Source organism: Grampus griseus (genome assembly GCF_964374135.1).
Source record: "Grampus griseus genome assembly, chromosome: 17".
Lineage (NCBI taxonomy): Eukaryota > Metazoa > Chordata > Mammalia > Artiodactyla > Delphinidae > Grampus > Grampus griseus.
The window spans coordinates 1451209-1468134 of NC_139011.1; the positions used below are offsets into that span (position 1 = coordinate 1451209).

Below are 16926 nucleotides of genomic sequence, written 5' to 3' on the forward strand. Positions count from 1 at the left end.
GGAGAAGGTGTCTCTGGAGCAGGGCAGCTGGTGGCCAGGGCCCCAGGGGATGATCTAGGATGGATGGGGCCACGGCAGGCCCTGGGCAGTTGGTGAGAGAGACCTACATCTAGGCCCGCGGCCCTGGGTGTAAGGGCAACTCTCCTGCACCAGGAAGGATGAGTGGAGAGGCCACGGTGAGGGTCAGAGCCCCATGCTGGGGGGCCAGGCCCAGCTCTGGCTCCCACTCACTGACTGGGTGACCCTGGGCAAGGCCCTGCCCTCTGTATGTCAGCTGAGGGAGGCCCCATATGCTGCAGGTGTGTGACTTACAGGAACAGAGCAGGCCCAAGGGAGACCCTGCATCACTCCGCTGCCTGACTCAGGGGAAGTCACTTCACTCCAGCTGGGGAAGGAGAGAGAGACAGAAAGGGAGCATGACCCCCAAGGCCATGCACGGCCCCTGAGCCAGACCCTGGCTGCCTTGCCGGGATGCCCTTCCCCACTCCACCCCGGGGAGAGCCCCCCTGGGTCCCTCGGCCTCCCTGATAATCATGCTCACGTGGGGTACACACAGAGCATCACGTGTCCACCCCCTCGACGTCTCCCCACCTAGTCAGGGGGCCCTGAAGCCTGGATCCTGTCTCTCCTCGTTCAGTCTCCGTTGCACCCTCTGTGCCTGGTACGTGCTGAGTCCTTCTAAAACTCTGTTGAAGGAATGAAGGAGGGGGTGAATGGGGTGCCTCGAGGTGGAGGGAGGTTTGGGGGTATAGCCGGGGCCGGGGCTGCCCTTATGGTGACCTGAGCTGAAGAAGCCTGTCCCGGCCCGAGGTTTGGAGGGCAGGCCTGGGGGCCTTTTGGAAGGCCTGGGGTGCCTGCTGTGCCACGCTGGGCCAGGCGCTTCCCTCTCTGGGCCACACTCCTGCTCTGTGTAACCCCAGTGGCCCTGCCCCTCTCCCATGCCCCACACTCCTGCTCTGTGTAACCCCAGTGGCCCTGCCCCTCTCCCATGCCCCACACTCCTGCTCTGTGTAACCCCAGTGGCCCTGCCCCTCTCCCATGCCCCACACTCCTGCTCTGTGTAACCCCAGTGGCCCTGCCCCTCTCCCATGCCCCACACTCCTGCTCTGTGTAACCCCAGTGGCCCTGCCCCTCTCCCATGCCCAGGCTGAGACGAGGGGGAGCAGGCAGGAAGGCAAGGTGCAGGGAGAGGGCCCGGGCAGGAGAACCTCAGCTGCAGGCAGAGGCCTGGGCTTGTCCTGGCGTCTGGCTTCCTGGCCAGCTGAGTTCAGGGAGCAGGCAGGGCTGGGGGTGGGTGTAGGGGGTAGTATTCCCTCCAAGGCCTCTCCTGGGCGTCACGCCTGCTGGTACAGTCAGGTCTAGGGACCCAGGCTGATAGGAGGGCTTGGGTTCTGGAAAGCAGCTGCTCTCTCCAGCATGTGAGGGCGGAGGGAAGGAGGGGTCAGTGGTGACAGAAACAAGCCAGTCTCTGCCCCACTCCCGGATGACCTGGCGCCAGCCCGGCCCTCTCTGGCCCTTATTTCCTCACCGGTGAAAGGGGTTGGTAGGGGACGAGCTTCAGGGCTCCTCTCTCCCCTGAACCCGGCCTCTAAGACCGTGGTGGCCAGAGCACTGCCTGCAGGAAGCCCTCCCCGACTGCACCGTCCTGGTAACTCCCAGTTCTCTGAGAGCCCCAGTCATGGAATCACCCACTTTCTCCCACAAGTAAAGTGTATCTGGGGTTGATGTTTCTGCTAGGAAGCCCCAGGAGAGGCAGCTCGCGTCCTCGTGGGCAGCCCTGCTGGGGCAAAGGCCTCCTTCCCACAGAACAGGACCAGCTGCTGCCTCTGCTCCAGTGTCTAGCCCTGCCACCAGGGCACACAGCCACGTAAAAGCCTGAGGTGCGTCACGGAGGTGGATCGGGGGTACAGGGCCCCCTCCAGCCCCACATGCAGGGAGCCCGCTGCCCAACTCCCTCACGCCCAGACCTCCACTCCCAGCCGGCCCGACATCCCTGGATCCTGCAGCACCACCGGGCCCGACAGGAAATCCAATCCCCCAAACCTATTTTTCCAGCAGCTTCCATGACCCTTGGCCCAAGTAGTCACCACTCCCCACCTGCCATCTGCCACCCCTCGCTAGTTGCCACCCTGTCACTGAGCCCTGTGCCCTGCTTCCCAGGGCCTCCTGGGCACCCTCCTTCCACTCCGAGGGAGGCCTCGGAGCTCAGGGTGACTTTCTCTCTCTGGATCAGGGCCCAGGGACCCCCACGTCACCTGCCTTGTCAATCCAGACCCCAGCTGCCTTAAACAAGCCCCAGGGACCAGCCAGTAGGACCCGCAGCCTTTGCGGGCTCAGGCGGCTGATGCGGGGCTGCCTCGGGGGCTCCTGCCTGCCCCCCCGTGCCCCCCAGGATCCTGGAAGGCACCGCAGCACCACCCCTCCACCATCGTGCAGGTCTTGCAGGTCCAGTGACTGCTTCAGGGTGGGCACACCTCTTTGGACCCCCAGCATCACGATATGCACCCCTGACTCGGCAGGGAGGAGGTGAGGCCCAGCTCAGAAGCCAGCTTGCCCGGGGGCCTGCCAGGAGGAAAGGCCAGGGGTCTGTAGCCCAGACCTGACCGTCCTGAGCCTCTGCTCCGAAGAGCCTTAGGCTGGCCCAGATCCCCACAGCAGGCGCTGCCCCACCAGACCCTCAGGGGGATGTCCACCGGCAGGTTCGGCTGCTGGCAGCGGCCCAGGGCCGACCTCCGTCGGTGCCCCGGCCCCACTCAGCGTCATCACAGCCTGCCTCTGCGGGTCCCACCCGCACCTCCTAGCAGGGTCTGCCGGGCACATTGGAGAAGTAGTGGGGTCCCAGGGCCAGCAAGCAGACAGGGAAACCTGTGGGGAGAGGGACAAGGGAAGGGGGAGCCTACGCGCAGAGGCCCGAGTCCTTCCTGTGAGCAGTGCTGGAGGGGGAAGGTGCGGCGGGATCTGCCCGGCAGCCCCCAGCCGAACCCCGCACCGGGCAGGGCCCTAGGCCTGGCCTAGAAGAGCACACTGCCTTTCAGGACCAAAGCAGACACGGAGAGCAATTGTCACAAGGCAGGACACAGGCAGCTGCTGGAGGAGGGCCGGGCTGGAACGTGGCGGAGGGAGCACTTGGCGAGGAGGGGGCCTGGGCCTGGAAAGATGGGAGGCAGGGGCGGTGGAGACGACGGGGGGTTGAGTCTTTGCCTCCACACCACCCCCTCCCCAGCATCCAGCCCCTGCCCCTCCTCCGAAGCCCCAGGCCCCGCTGGACTTCACATCCCTCACCCAGTTGGTGCTCACCTCTCCGCAGGCACATCTGGCATCCACGTCCCTGCCCCGAGGGCTTCTCTTTCCCCTTCTCCCGAGGTCCAGACATCTTAGTGAACACTTCACTTCCCTAGGGTCTTTTCCCCAGGACCCCTGGGGGTCAACCTAGCAACCCAGAGCCCCCGGGAGCCCAAGAAGGCAGGGCCTGAACCTCCTCCTGCACCACGCCCCTCGGCCCCGACCACAGCACTGGGCACCCCCAGGGCAACCACACAGGCTTGGGACTCTGTGACCTTATCTGAGGGTGGAAGTCAGAGACAAAGCGGAAGGTCAAAGACAAAGTAACCAGAGCTGGGCAGAGGACAGAGAAGAGGCAGGCTGCAGAGCCAGCTGAGGCCTCTGTCCACAGCCCAGAGAAGGGCAGGCGGTGGGGGGTGGTGGGGGGTGGTGGTGGAGCGCGGGCAGAGATCCCTCCAGCTGGCAGGGCAGGGGTGTGCCTCGCTGGAGGGAGTGGGCCAGGCCGGAAGGGGCAGGTCCCCGCCCCTCCCTCCCACCAGCACCGGTCCCAGCTATAAGGCCTCCGGAGAGGAGGGGCTCCCACTGCCCCGGGAACACCCGAGATGAAGACAGCCCTGCTGTTCCTTGTTGCCTTGGCTGTGGCTTCTGGGCCAGGTGAGGGGCTGGCTGGGGGCTGGGGGCAGTGGGGAGCCGGACCCTGGAAGCCTGGAGTTGCTCACCTCTAGGCACGGAGAACCTTGGCGTTGTGAACCCTAGAACAAAGTGAACCCCGCATCTTAATTTTGTGGGATCACAGACTTAACAATATTTCAGAATCAGAAAATCAACCCCAAGAATCAGACGTTCTGAGAGGGAGCGATGCTGGGAGTTGTCTTCAGATGCCTCTCCTGGGGAAAGACAGATACTCAGGGTTCAGCCCCGATCCCCCTCTCCAGGGCCCAGGGCCCTCCTGGGTCACCCTTCCCCCTTCCCCCCGCAGGCTCAGCATGGCCAACCTGACAGCCTCCGGGACCCCAACGCAGCCTCAGGTCCTCACCGTGGGCTCCCCACCAGGAGACAGCCCCCAGGGTGGGGACTGCAGCCAGGTCCTGTGAGCCACTATTAGCAAATCCCAGAGCCTCTGATGCCCCTGGGGAAGGGTCTTCAGTGCGCCCCATACTGGCCACCTCCTCACTGGTCCTCTAGGGATGCCCGGCACTGGACAGCTCCTCCGGGTGGGCTGCCAGGGCCCCAGCAGACAGGGACTGTCACCTCCTGCCTCCTGAGGCTGTGTGCAAGACCTAAACCCTGGCGGGGCCCAGGGGCCTCAGAGGCGACTGGCCTAGGGCAGGGGTGACAGAGGGCTCTGTCCAGGAGTCTTTTCTGGCAGTAAACCCAGGCATCCCTGTCTCCCTGGGAGGTCTCCCTGGGGCCTGCTGAAACCCCTACACCCTCGCCCCCAGCCCAGGCTCTCCAGTGTCACGTATGCACAAGCTCCACCAACTGTGAGAAACCTCAGAGCTGCTCAGTCAACTCCAGCTTCTGCAAGACGGTGACCAAGGGTGAGCGATCTGGGGGAGGGGAAAGGGGCCCCTGCAGGACTCTCCAGGGCTCTGTCCCGGTGCCCCAGGGCTTGGAGGATCATCCCTGGGGAGGATGGTGGGAGTGATCTCGGTGACTGACCGGTCACGGTGGCGATGGAAGCTGGGAACTGGTACTTGGGAGGCCCTGGGGGTCGGAGGCGGTGCCTGGTCTGACCTCGCCCGCCTGTCCCCAGTGGAGCCCCTATCTGGGAACCTGGTGGAGAAGGACTGCGCGGAGTCGTGCACGCCCACGCACAACCTGCAGGGCCAAGTCAGCAGAGGGGCCTCGGCCACCCTGTGCTGCACGGGCGACCTGTGCAACGGCAGTCTGCAGAGCGCTGCGCCCGCCCGCGCCCTGCTCACCAGCGCCCCCCTCGGCCTGGCGCTGGCCCTGGGCCTCCACGCCCTCACCTGGGCCGCCAGCCTGTGACCCTCGGGACCGGGGCCCCACCCCCTCCTCTCCCTGGCCAGGATGGGGGCTCAGACACCCTGGCTGGGGGCTCCCCTGGAAGGTCTAGGGCAGGGCGGTGGTGCGGCACGAAGAGCTGCTGGCTTGGAGCCGCCCCTCCCCCAGCACAAGAGGACGCCCCTCCCTGAGCAGCGAGGGGAGGAGGGGGGACAGGAGGCATTCGGCTCCCTTCAGGCTTCATATTCGTTCTGTTTGGTTTCCGTTTATTTTTCTACCCAAAGCCCTGCACCGGAATAAATGGTTGCAAACCAGCGTGGTCATGTCTGTGCTAGTTCCGGGAGTAGAGGAGGTGGGGAGGAGCCATCCACACACACCGGCCCCCAAGTCCCAGGGTTTGTCACCCAGGGCCAGTCTCGGCAGCGTGCATGATGCCTGGAGGGGCACCATCACCCTTCACCCCCGGAGGGGACACGACCCTCCCCAGACACCTCCTCTGCAGCCCCAGACAAGGAGGGCCCTCCTGGGGGAGGCCTGAGTAGGCGCGCTGGCAGAAGTTTGTCAGTGGAGCAGTGATGCGAGGCCGTAGCTCTTCACCAGGCAGCCACCAGCCTGCCTGAGACCACGCGGTGGAACCCCTCCCTGCAGGGCCGCCCCGCCCACCCTGCCAGCCCTTCCCCCACCTCTCACGGCCAAGCCCCGCCTGCCCAGGCTCGCCCGGGTCCCACCTTGTCCTACCAGGTGACCTTGAGCAACACCCTCTGCCCGCGGCAGGTCTCTCCCGCTCCGCGCTCCCGTGGGCTGAGATCCGACCGTAGCTCCTGCTGCGACGGGAATATTCCGAGGACCAGCGCGCCCCCCCCGGTGGCCACCGGGGAGCCGGGCCTTGGGAGGAGTTGCCAAGGGGGCATGCCTCTCCCCTCCCTCAGAGCTCACTGTGTGCCCTCGGCACCCGGCACCCGCGGCAAGAAGTGGAAAGGCCGGATCAGACACACGGGCCACTGCGGTCGGACAGACGGGCGGGGACGCACAGGGCGCGGACCATCCCGAGTCCTCGGGATATCCCACAGCAGGCCGGCCGTGTGGCTGGGATTTGAATCAAGAGGTGGGAGGTCAGGGACATCCGCCTCCGGAGAGGGGAAGGTGCTCTGAGCTGGGCCAGCTGGAGCCAGGGAGGAGAGTGCCTTCTGGTGCCAAACTCCGGAGAAGACCCTTCACCCCCCACCTGGAAGCCAGGGGTGCGGTCAGCAAACTTGCGGGGGCAGAAGGAGGAGGAGGCTGCCACACGGGGTCAGGGAAGGCTCCGCAGAGCAGCCATCCCTGAAGGGACACCGAGGCCACCTGGGGCCCAGGTTAGAAATCCCCGCCAGGTGGAAGAAGTTAACTACATGATGACCAGGCTGTAGCCATGACATAAGCTGCCACAATTCTGAGAACTGGCCTCAAAGAAATGGGAACAAACCAACCCTGGAAACGAAGATTAACTGTACTTAAAACAATCAAGATGACGCTGATCAGACCACTGATAGCCAATTTCAAGATGACTGTCAGTTGATTGATTTTCTCTATTGATTTTCTTCTTCTATTTCCTTGGTTTTTTGCTCTTATTTTTATCATTTCCTTTATTTTGCTTACGTGCGGTTTGATTTACTCTTGTTCTAGTTTCTGAAGGTGGGATCATAGGCCATTATGTCGAGAACTTTATTTTTTCTCATACAAGTGTTAATGCCAAAATTTTCCTTCTAAACACTGCTTTAGCTGCATTCACTAACTTTGATATATTGTGTTTTCATTTTCATTCAGTTAGAAATACTTTCTAATTTCCTTTAAAATTTTTCCTTTAGCCCACCCAACTGTGTTGCCCAGTTTCTAAATATTTGGTGATCTTATTTTTCTGTTCTTGATTTAATTCCATTGTAGCCCAAGAAAATAATTTGTAGGATTTCAATCCCTGTAGATTTGTTGAGATTTATTTTACGGCCCACAATAGGTCTATCTTGATTAATATTCTGTGTGTCCTTGAAAAGAACGGGCTCTCCTTCTGTACTTATCAAGCAGGTCACATGGGCTGGTAGTGTTGTTCAAGTCTCCTTTATCGTTATTCATTTTCCGTTGACTTCTATGAGCTCTTAAGAAAGGAGTGTTGGGCTTCCCTGGTGGCGCAGTGGTTAAAAATCCACCTGCCAATGCAGGGGACACGGGTTCGAGCCCTGGTCCGGGAAGATCCCACATGCTGCGGAGCAACTAAGCCCATGCGCCGCAACTACTGAGCCTGCGTGCCTAGAGCCCGTGCTCCGCAACAAGAGAAGCCACCGCAACGAGAAGCCCGCGCATTGCAATGAAGAGTAGCCCCCGCTCACCATAACTAGAGAAAGCCCACGTGCAGCAACGAAGACCCAATGCAGCCAAAAAAAAAAAAAATTCTCTAAGAAAGGAGTGTTGAAATCTCTGGCTGGAGTCATGAATTTTCTTTTTCTCCTTTTTGTTCTCTCAGGTTTTTTGGCTTTGTGTGTTTTGAAACTCAGTTGTTAGGTGCATAAACATTTAGGATTGCTATGTCCCCTTAATGAACCGATCCTTTTATCATTATGTAACGTCCTTCTTTATTCCTGGCTATATCTTTTGCTCTAAAATCCACTTTGTCTGACGTGAGTGTGGTCACTCCTGCTTTCTTTTAATTACTGTGAGCCTGGTGTCTCCTCCTCCGTCCTTTGCCTTTTAACCTACATGTGATCTTACATGTACAGTGGACTTCTTGAGCGCAGCAGAGACATGGCTCTTTCTCGTTTTATTTAATCTGACCACCTCTGCTTCCTAGTTGGGGTGTTTGGACCTTTCAGTGTGATTAGAGGTGTCATGGGTTTAAGTCTCTCACCCCGCCTTCTGTCTTCTCTCTGTCCCACTTGTTCTTTTTCCTTTCCCCTCTTTTTCTGCATTCTTGTCAATGACCAGATTACTCTCTGTGATTCCATTTTATCTCTTTTGTTACTTTATTAAGTAGAGCTCTTTGATTTTTCTTTTCTTGCTCTTTCTTTACTTTTTTTTTTTTTTAATTCTAGAAAAGAATTCTTTTTGCCTTTGCATGTCTGAAAATATCTTTATTTCCCCTTCACTTTTCAGAGGTGTTTTGGGGGGGCATATAATTCCAAGTTGTTTGTTTTGTTTTTGTGTTTTGGTATTTCAAATATTGCTTCACTGTGTTGGCTTGTACTGTTTCTGACAAGAAATCTGCTGGCGTCCTTCTTTTCTTGTGCATCACACAATGTCTGCTTTTAGTGGTTTCTCTTTATCACTGTTTTTTTAAAAAATTTTATTTTATTTATTTTTGGCTGCGTTGGGTCTTTGTCGCTGTGTGCAGGCTTTCTCTGGTTACAGTGAGCGGGGGCTACTCTTCGTTGCGGTGCATGGGCTTCTCATTGCAGTAGCTTCTCTAATTGCGGAGCACAAGCTCTAGGAGCATGGGCTCAGTAGTTGTGGCTTGCGGGCTCTAGAGCGCAGGCTTAGCGGCTGTGGAGCACAGGCCCAGTTGCTCCACGGCATGTGGAATCTTCCCGGACCAGGGCTCGAACCTGTGTCCCCTGCACTGGCAGGCAGATTCTTAACCACTGCGCCACCAAGGAAGCCCCTATCACTGGTTTTAAGCAATTGATCACGATGTGTTTTGGTATAGTTTTCTTCAATTTCTTGTGCTTGAGGTTCATTGAATTTCTGGGTTCCATGAGTTTATAGTTTCCCTGAGGGGAATTCAGGATAGAGGAAAACTGGATACTTGCCCTAAATAGCTAAGATGCACATCAAAGGAATAATTTCAATGAGCCCAGACTCTTGCATCTTCCCGAACAGAGAAAAGCACTAAAATCATTAACTTGCGATGTCTACTTTTTGTGACTAGCAGTGATCTTTTGATGTTCGAGTACATTTGTTTGTTCGTTTGTTTTTTCCCAGCAAGAACTCCTATATGTCCCGGCTCCTCCCTTACCTCTTTGGACCAGTTCCTCAGAGCTGAGAGGCTGTCTCCTGGGCTATAGTCCTCAGTAGGGTCCCCAAATAAAATATTAACTCAAGACTTTTAGGTTGTGAGGGTTTGTATTTTTTTCGGTTGACACAAGGTTTCTCCTCCAGCCCTGTGTGAGCTCTGGGAACCCTTGTGCCTGCTCCTTCCACATCTTGGGGTTGGTTCCTCAAATGTGTGCACTGATGGGCCCTCAGCTGAAGACACACGCACCCTCTGCTGACCTCCCCAGCCCTGTGGGTTGGAGAGGGGACAGTTCTCTCCTCTCTGCCCTGTGAGATCCAGCTGCTTTGGCTTCCCTGAACTCTCCTCTCCTCAGTCAGAGAGTCCCGGGCTCTGTCTGGGTTTCCCCTCCCTGCTCTGTGGCCTGCAGCTCCTTTGTCTCCCCCACCTCCAGGGTCACGGCCCCTGCTGCCTGCTGTGCGACCTCGGAGAACTGTGGCTTCATTTATTTTGCCCCATTTTTCAGTTGTTTAAAGGCAGGAGGAAAATCCAGTTGCTGTTAATTCATCATGATCTGATGCTGGAGCCCACAGCATATGCCCCAGTGGAGTGTGAGCTTCATGACCGCGAGAATATTGGGGAATGTTTGCCCGTTTTATCTCCAACTCCTGGCACCCTGAGGCATCTCAGGGACTATTTGGCAAATAGGGTGACCAACCATCCCAGTCTGTCCAGGGAGAGTGCCCACTTCGCTCTGGAGGCTCAGGGCCTAGGGTCCCCAAAGTGGTTCAACTCTTTTAAAGAAAAATAAAATTGAGGGTCAAAGAAAATGTTGCATTTTTTTTCCTCACATTAGAAAAAAAAAAAAAATTTAGGGCCCATGAAAATCTTAAATTTTGCCTTAAACATTATTATTACCGTGGAAGGGGGTCCATGAAACAATGGGCTTCTTTCAAGGCTTGATTTTACGCTTTGTTAGGAGGGACCTGGTGTGGGGACCGAGGCCCAGAGATGCTAGGTAACTTGCCGAGGTCACACAGCAGGTAAAGCGGGACCACGTGGGGACCCAGAAGCCGGATCCAGAAATCAGCGCCTCCCCACCCCTGGCACTCGCTGCAGCTCCGCTAACATCCCTGTACAACTGGGCTAAAGGAAGAAGGGGCACGGGCTGCTGCTGGGGTGCGGGGCTGACGAGCAGCACGGGGGGTGAGTGGGCGAAGGGCGGCGGGCGGAAGCAGGGAGAGGGAGGGAGGGGCAGAAGATTCCGTCCCCGTGCCCCATCGCGAGGTGCACGTGCGTCTGAGGGTAGCGCGGGTGTCACTGCGGGGGCCTAGGTCTGGGCGCGGTTGGCCCTCCGCGGGGGGCGGGGGTCCCGGTCCCCGAGGGAAGGACGAACTCGCGGGCGGGGCGGGGCGGGGCCTGCGGTGAGGTCACGCGCGATGGGCGGTTCTGCCGCGGGGCGGCGGCGCGGCGTGGGCAGTGCTGGGCTCAAGGACTGACGCACTGTCAGACCCGGGCTCGCAGGGCCGGCGAGGGGTGAGTCCTAGGCGCAACGGGGGCTCATGGTGGTGAAGGTCATGGTTGAGGTCCCCCCGACAGCCGCCCGAACTTGGGACCGCAGTCTTGGGGGCGGGGCTCTCCGGGAGGGGGCGGGAGGAGCTGGAGCCGCAGGCCCGGCCTTGCTCAGACCTTCGACATCCCGAGGTGCACGCCCGGAAAATGGGTCATGGAAGATGGATTTGTTGTTCTCGGGAACGGGAGGGTCTAATTTAGTTCCCCGAGGCGGGGACCCGGGGCTGGACTGTCCGCGCGGGGAGGGGAGTCGTGCTCCAGACACCCCCCAGACCCTTTCCGAGAGAGTGGGCATCTCCGCTCCAAACAGCAGATCCAGACTGGGAAGTTCTTGTCTTGCCCAAGTGCCCTCCTGGAGTGCATTCAAAGCACATTCCCCCACAGGCTGGACAGAGTCCACTGCCGATCGGGGAAGCCCTGTGCCCACCCCCACCCCACCCCCCGTCGGCCGTCCCCTCGTGTCTAGGCAGCCCTTGGCAGGGGAGGAAGTGGCTCTGCCTAAAGAGGCCCCTGAGGCCCCTCCAGACCCGGCGCTGGGCCCCTGCGCAAGGCCTGAGCTCTGCAGTACTGACTCAAAACCCCAGGCAGGGCTCTGGAGGTCTTCCGGGAGAGGGGCCCCTAGCTGGGCCCTGAAAGTGTCAGGAAGTGGGGGGGCCCACGCGGGGACACGCCAGGGGCAAAGGGTAGGGGTAGCAGTGAGGATAGACCCACCCCTGGGGCCCCAGGGCCCTGGGTGGGAGACGGCTGGGTACCAAGCTCCTGGGCCCCTGCATCAACCATCCCCGGTAGACTGTCGGTTTGGCCTGGCGTTCAAGGCCCCTCCAGACTTCTGGCCTCCCCTTGGCCCCCCACCCTTGCTTCCTTCTCATCTCATTCGTGTCTCCTCCTCCAGGAAGTCTTCCCTGACTCCCAGGCTGAGTTGGGGGACTCCTCTGCACAAACCTGTGGGTCCCTCAGGCCCTGCTGTGACCACCTGTCCTCATCCCCCTCTGTGCAGGGCTATAGCGCCTCCAGTCGACCAGGAGCTCCCAGAGGGCAGGGGGTTGTCCCACCCTCTCTGTGCCCTGCCCCAGCCCTGGCCTGAGTTGAATCGAAGACCAGCTGCTCTCCACTTCCCTGCTCCCACTCTGCCCTCTCACCTCCGGCCATGGTGCCCCTGTTCGCCCTGTTCCTGGTGGCCTTGGTGGGCCTACCTGTGGGTAAGATGGATGGAGAACAGAGGGATGGACAGACCCACCTTTGGGGGCAGGCAGGCTGGAGGGGGTGGGGGCGGAAATCCCAGTGACCGCCTCTCCTCCCAGCTCTTCTGACCTGGGGAAGCTGACGGGACCAGGGGGCTGATGGGCTGGAGGAGGGGGCCTCTTGCTGTTCTCTGACCCCAATCTCCCTCCGGCCCCGGCCCCCGGCCCCCAGCCCAGGCTCTGGACTGCCACGTGTGCGCCTACAATGGCGAGAACTGCTTCAACCCCATGCGCTGCCCGGCCATGGTCACCTACTGCATGACCACGCGCACTTGTGAGTTGCTGGGCTGCCCCTCACAGCCCCGCCTGTGGAGCACGGTGGCGGGTGGGGGAGTGTGAGGGAGCTGAGGAGGGAGGCTCCCACCTGCCCCAGGATCCTTTTTGGGAGCTCCTGGCTTAGGGGAACCTGGCCGAATGGCCCTGCATGCTGGGGTTGGCCCCCTCAGGGTCCTGGCCCACCTCCCCCTCCCTCTGCAGACTACACCCCGACCAGGATGAAGGTGAGCAAGTCGTGCGTGCCCAGCTGCTTTGAGACCGTGTACGATGGCTACTCCAAGCACGCATCCACCACTTCCTGCTGCCAGTACGACCTCTGTAACGGCGCTGGCCTTGCAGCCCCTGCAACCCTGGCCCTTGTACTCCTGGCCACCCTCTGGGGTCTGCTCTAAAGCCCCGTCCTGCCCTCCACAGACTCACTCAAGGGCAAAGTGCTGAGCAGCACGGTCCCACCCTCTCCCCCTGCGCACTCCCTCTTTGCCTTCCCCAGACACCCCCCCCCAGCCACATCCAGGAATGTCTGCAAGAGGACTCTTGACCTCCCGCAGCTACCCGGGGGTCTGCTTCCAGGTCATGACCTGTTGTTTTCAGAAGGCCGATGTGGGACCACACCTCCCAAGGCATCTGGCTTTGACGGGGCAGCTCAGCCCCCTCCTCTGTCCAAGGATGGGGGTGTGGGCATGGTGTGCTGTTTATGGGGGATCTTCAGTTGGCCGGTGAACACTGACGTGAAGGGGACCTCTGCGTCTGCCCTGTAAGTGTGCTGGAGGGGGAGGGGAGATTAGGGACCCAGGGGGTGGGGACCAGTCCTAGGAAGAAGGCTCTCCAGGGTCCTAGGAGGGCTGCCCAGGGCAGGTGTGGCATGGCAGGCCGATCGGGGAAGGCCTGTGCCCCCCGCCCCCCGTCGGCCGTCCCCTCGTGTCTAGGCAGCCCTTGGCAGGGGAGGAAGTGGTTCAGCCTAAAGAGGCCCGTGAGGCCCCTCCAGACCCGGCGCTGGGCCCCTGCGCAAGGCCTGAGCCTGGAGAGGCCAGGCTATATTTGGTCGAGCTTGAGAGCTGATCCCAGGACTATTTTAGGCCAGGAGGGAAGGGAGCAGAGCGGTAGCCACCCGAAGCCTGGCCTTCAGCCCTAAGCAGGCCCTGGCGGAGTGCGCCTTTTTACGGGGGGCGGGGGTTTGGGGCGGCGAACTTCGCCGGGGCGCCGAGGATTCGCCGGGGCGGGGGCGGGGGCGGTGCATCCTTGAACCGGAGCGGGGCGCCCTCTGGTGGACGCTTGGGGCCGCGCCGGGCAGGGTGGGCTCGGTCCGCCGGAGGGGAGGGGAAGGGAAGGCAGGGTCCGGGGAAGGAGGGGACTGTGGTCAGGAAAAGAGGGGAGGGGAGAGGGAGAGGGGAGGTCCGGGGGAGGAGGGGAGGACGGGTTGGGAAAGAAGGATGCAAAGGGCCGCGCTCCCTCCCCGCGCAGCCGGGATCCCCTCGCCCCTCGCAGCGGCTTGAGTGCTATCCGGGCGGCAGCAGGATCCCGACTGAACGAGTGCTGGGTGCGCCGGCCTTGGTCCCAAAGGGTTTCGCGGGCTCCTCGACCTCTGACTCTGCCCACGGGGAGGGCGGGAGCTCCGCTCCGGCTGGAGCGCTCCAGCCTCAGCTCAGGGAGTGGCTCTCAGGTGCCCCCAGTCAAGCTGGGCCTTGGGACCCCCAGAGACCCAAGAAAGGGCATCATTTAAAAGGCACCCACCCTGGGCTTCCCTGGTGGCGCAGTGGTTGATAGTCCGCCTGCCGATGCAGGGGACGCGGGTTCGTGTCCCGGTCCCGGAAGATCCCACATGCCGCGGAGCGGCTGGGCCCGTGAGCCATGGCCGCTGAGCCTGCGCGTCCGGAGCCTGTGCTCTGCAACGCGAGAGGCCACAGCTGTGAGAGGCCCGCGTACCGCAAAAAAAAAAAAAAAAAAAGGCACCCACCCTAGGTGAGCCCCGCCCTCGGCCAGCTCGGGGAAGCCCGGTCTGCCCAGCGTCTGCTGTTCTGGATCCGGGTGGCCCGGGGAGCCGGGCCCTCCTTCCAGTGAGGCCAGTCGATGTGCAACGTTGTGCCCGGGGTCACACGGCGCCTGAGGCCTCCTCAGCTGACCAGTGCCCCCAGCTCCAGTGTCTGGGAAGGGGCCAAGGAGCCCCTTCAGGTTGGCAAGGCCCAAGTGTGCAGGATGGTGGCAGGTGCCCACGTGGGGGGTTGTCCCTGGAACTCAGAAGCCCTTGGCCCCTAAGCATGGGCCCTGTCAGGGGGACCTGTGCTGGAAATTCCCTCTTGAGATCTTCCCTCTGGGACCGCCTGACCTCAGGGGATCCGGTCCTTAGGCAGGCCTGGGTCAGGCTTCCTGGAGGGCCAATAAGCAGAAGCAGAAGGGCCAATACCCAGACAGCCGTCCAGGTGGCCCCTCCCCCTGATGCCCAGTGTGGTGTGAGCCCCTCCTTGGGGGAGGCTGGGGGGAAGCCAGACCCCACCCCCAGCTCCTCCACCCAAAGACTCCCAGGAGTGGTCCATCTCAGGGAAGTGACCACACTCCCCGCAGAGTTGGCTGCGGGGCCACCGCAGCTCCAGATGCTTTCTGGGAGGGAGGGCAGCCCTGGGCAGACTGCCCTCCTGACTCAGCAGGAGAGGCCTGGGAAGCACCGTCACTGCCCTGCTTGTGCAAGCACTCTGTCCTGGGTCCGGTGGCTCCTCGGCTAGACCGGGTCCTCCCTCCCTCCCTCCCTCCCTCCTGTCCTGGCGGGGATGGAGTAGAGCCCTGCCTGGCCCCCTGTGGGCTCTGGGGTCACTGAGAGCAGGGATCCAGCAGCTGGGTGTGCTTGGTGTTGGGGGAGCTTCTCACACCTGCCTCTTGCCTCCATCTGTCCAACCCTCCTCCACCCTGACCTGGTCCCATCCCAATAGCCATGGCACTGCCCCCAGCACCGGGGACCATGCTGCCCATCCCACCTCCACAGGCTGGGTTCTGCCTGGCCCGGCTGTGGTGGAAACTCAGCACAGACACACCTAACGTGTTATGCTCACGCCCTGGCCGGGCCCCCTAGTGGGAAGCGCGTGGCACTGCAAAATCAGGGGACTGCAGCAGTAGTGCCCTTGGAAATCAAACAAGTCATCTTGTCCCAACTGACTGTCCATGAGGCTAGTGACTAACATCTGCCCGTTTCCCTGCAGTTGTGGCTCTAAGCACTGCAAGACAACCCTGCAAGGTAGGAGCCGTTATCATGCCCCTTTCACAGATGAGGAAACTGAAGCACAGAGAGGTGAAGTAGTTGCCCAAGCCAGGTGGGACTTCTCGTCCCCCGCCCCACTGCCCCACCGTGCAGTCGCTTCTCCTATCAGCTGGGAGAGGAAGGGGAAGCTGAGAAGGTGGGTTTATAAATTTAAGAGGACATTAGCATGTGAAATCATTGTAACAGCTTAGGGTCAGGAAAGGAGAAAATCAGCACCAGGAGGTTTGAGAAGCCATGAAAGACAGAGTCAGGGCATCCAGCCCTGTGTCTGGGTGCTGGGCCAGGGGTGGAATAGCACAGAGGAGGGCACGGGTGCCAGGCACTCCGAGCTCGCCTGGCCCAGACCCCTTCCCCACCTGTGTCAGGATCGTGGGTCAGCAGGCGGGCAGGCCCAGGCTCTTCCCTGCGGTCTTCGCAGCGTTTCAGATCTGGAAGCAGCCTGCCCGTCTCAGGAGCGGCTGCTTGACTGTGTGGCGGCACCTGCGTGGACTCCTGTGCTGTCCATCTGCCTGGAGCACAGCTGCGGCCCCGGTGCAGACGGACGTGCAGAGGGGAGGCTGGACAGCTGCTTCTCACCTCCCTTTGTAACATCTGATTTGTGGTGATGAACGTGTATTTTTTTCATGATTCTGAACCTCTGAGAAAGGTGAAAAGAAAGTGAGAGCTCTCTCTCATCTCTCCCCCTCCCCCAAGTTTTGTTGGATCCTATCCCTTGGGCTGATCTGGACCTCGTCGTTCACACCTCTGAGCCTCTGTTGTCTTGCTGATAAAATGGGGACAGTAGCGCCCACCAGGCTGCCCAGTGGGGCCAGTAACTGCCCGGTCTGGGGCCTGGCACACAGGAGGCACCGGGTGGACAGATGGATGAACGGACGGACAGACGGATGGATGGTGCCCTTTCCGTCCACTTCCTGACCCTACCCAGCATGGGCATCGACTTCAGGCCATGGCCCCCCTCCCTCACACGGCCTCCCAGAGAGGTCTCCTTTGCACCTCCTCGAGCTAGTGAATAAATGGATGAATATGTGTGTCGATTTTCTGTCCCACCAGCCACCCCTCCTGTGCTCACCTCTACCCTGTGGGCTGGTGTGCTGGTCCTGCTGGCTCTGTCTGTCCTAGACTCCCGCCCACCCTGGGTCGCCCAGTCTTGCCAGTCTTGACCTCGGAACCAGCCCTGGCCCAGGGCAGGGGGTGACCCATGGGAGGGGAGGGAGCCAGGCAGGAGAGGCAGGAGGACTCCCAAGGTTCACGGGAGCGGCCCCAGTTCTGGTTCCCTGGGAGCGAGGCAGACCTACCACCTCACCCAGAGGCCCCCTGGGGAAGGCTGACGGGGCTGGTAGGGGAGGTAGGGCCCCAGGAACTCACCCACCACCCAGCTTTCTAGC

At 60.7% G+C, this 16926-nt stretch overlaps 2 protein-coding genes across 4 annotated transcripts; both read left to right on the top strand.

Moving 5' to 3' along the window:
- Window positions 1–3842: 3842 nt before the first annotated feature.
- On the top strand, window positions 3843–5536 carry LY6D (lymphocyte antigen 6 family member D). Its single transcript, XM_082674545.1, has 3 exons — window positions 3843–3936; window positions 4725–4823; window positions 5039–5536. The coding sequence occupies exons 1-3, from the start codon at window positions 3885–3887 to the stop codon at window positions 5272–5274; spliced, it is 387 nt and encodes a 128-aa protein (XP_082530671.1). The 5' UTR covers window positions 3843–3884; the 3' UTR covers window positions 5275–5536.
- Window positions 5537–10651: 5115 nt separating this feature from the next.
- Window positions 10652–16554, top strand: LOC309835089 (ly-6/neurotoxin-like protein 1). 3 transcript variants are annotated; one of them, XM_082674386.1, is made up of 6 exons: window positions 10652–10741; window positions 11775–11976; window positions 12191–12292; window positions 12496–12518; window positions 12886–13048; window positions 16235–16554. In XM_082674386.1, the coding sequence occupies exons 2-5, from the start codon at window positions 11925–11927 to the stop codon at window positions 13012–13014; spliced, it is 306 nt and encodes a 101-aa protein (XP_082530512.1). In that variant the 5' UTR covers window positions 10652–10741; window positions 11775–11924; the 3' UTR covers window positions 13015–13048; window positions 16235–16554. The 3 variants fall into 3 exon arrangements, with proteins under 3 accessions (XP_082530512.1, XP_082530511.1, XP_082530513.1); XM_082674385.1 differs by having other exon boundaries at window positions 12886–16554; XM_082674387.1 differs by having other exon boundaries at window positions 12496–16554.
- Window positions 16555–16926: the final 372 nt, after the last annotated feature.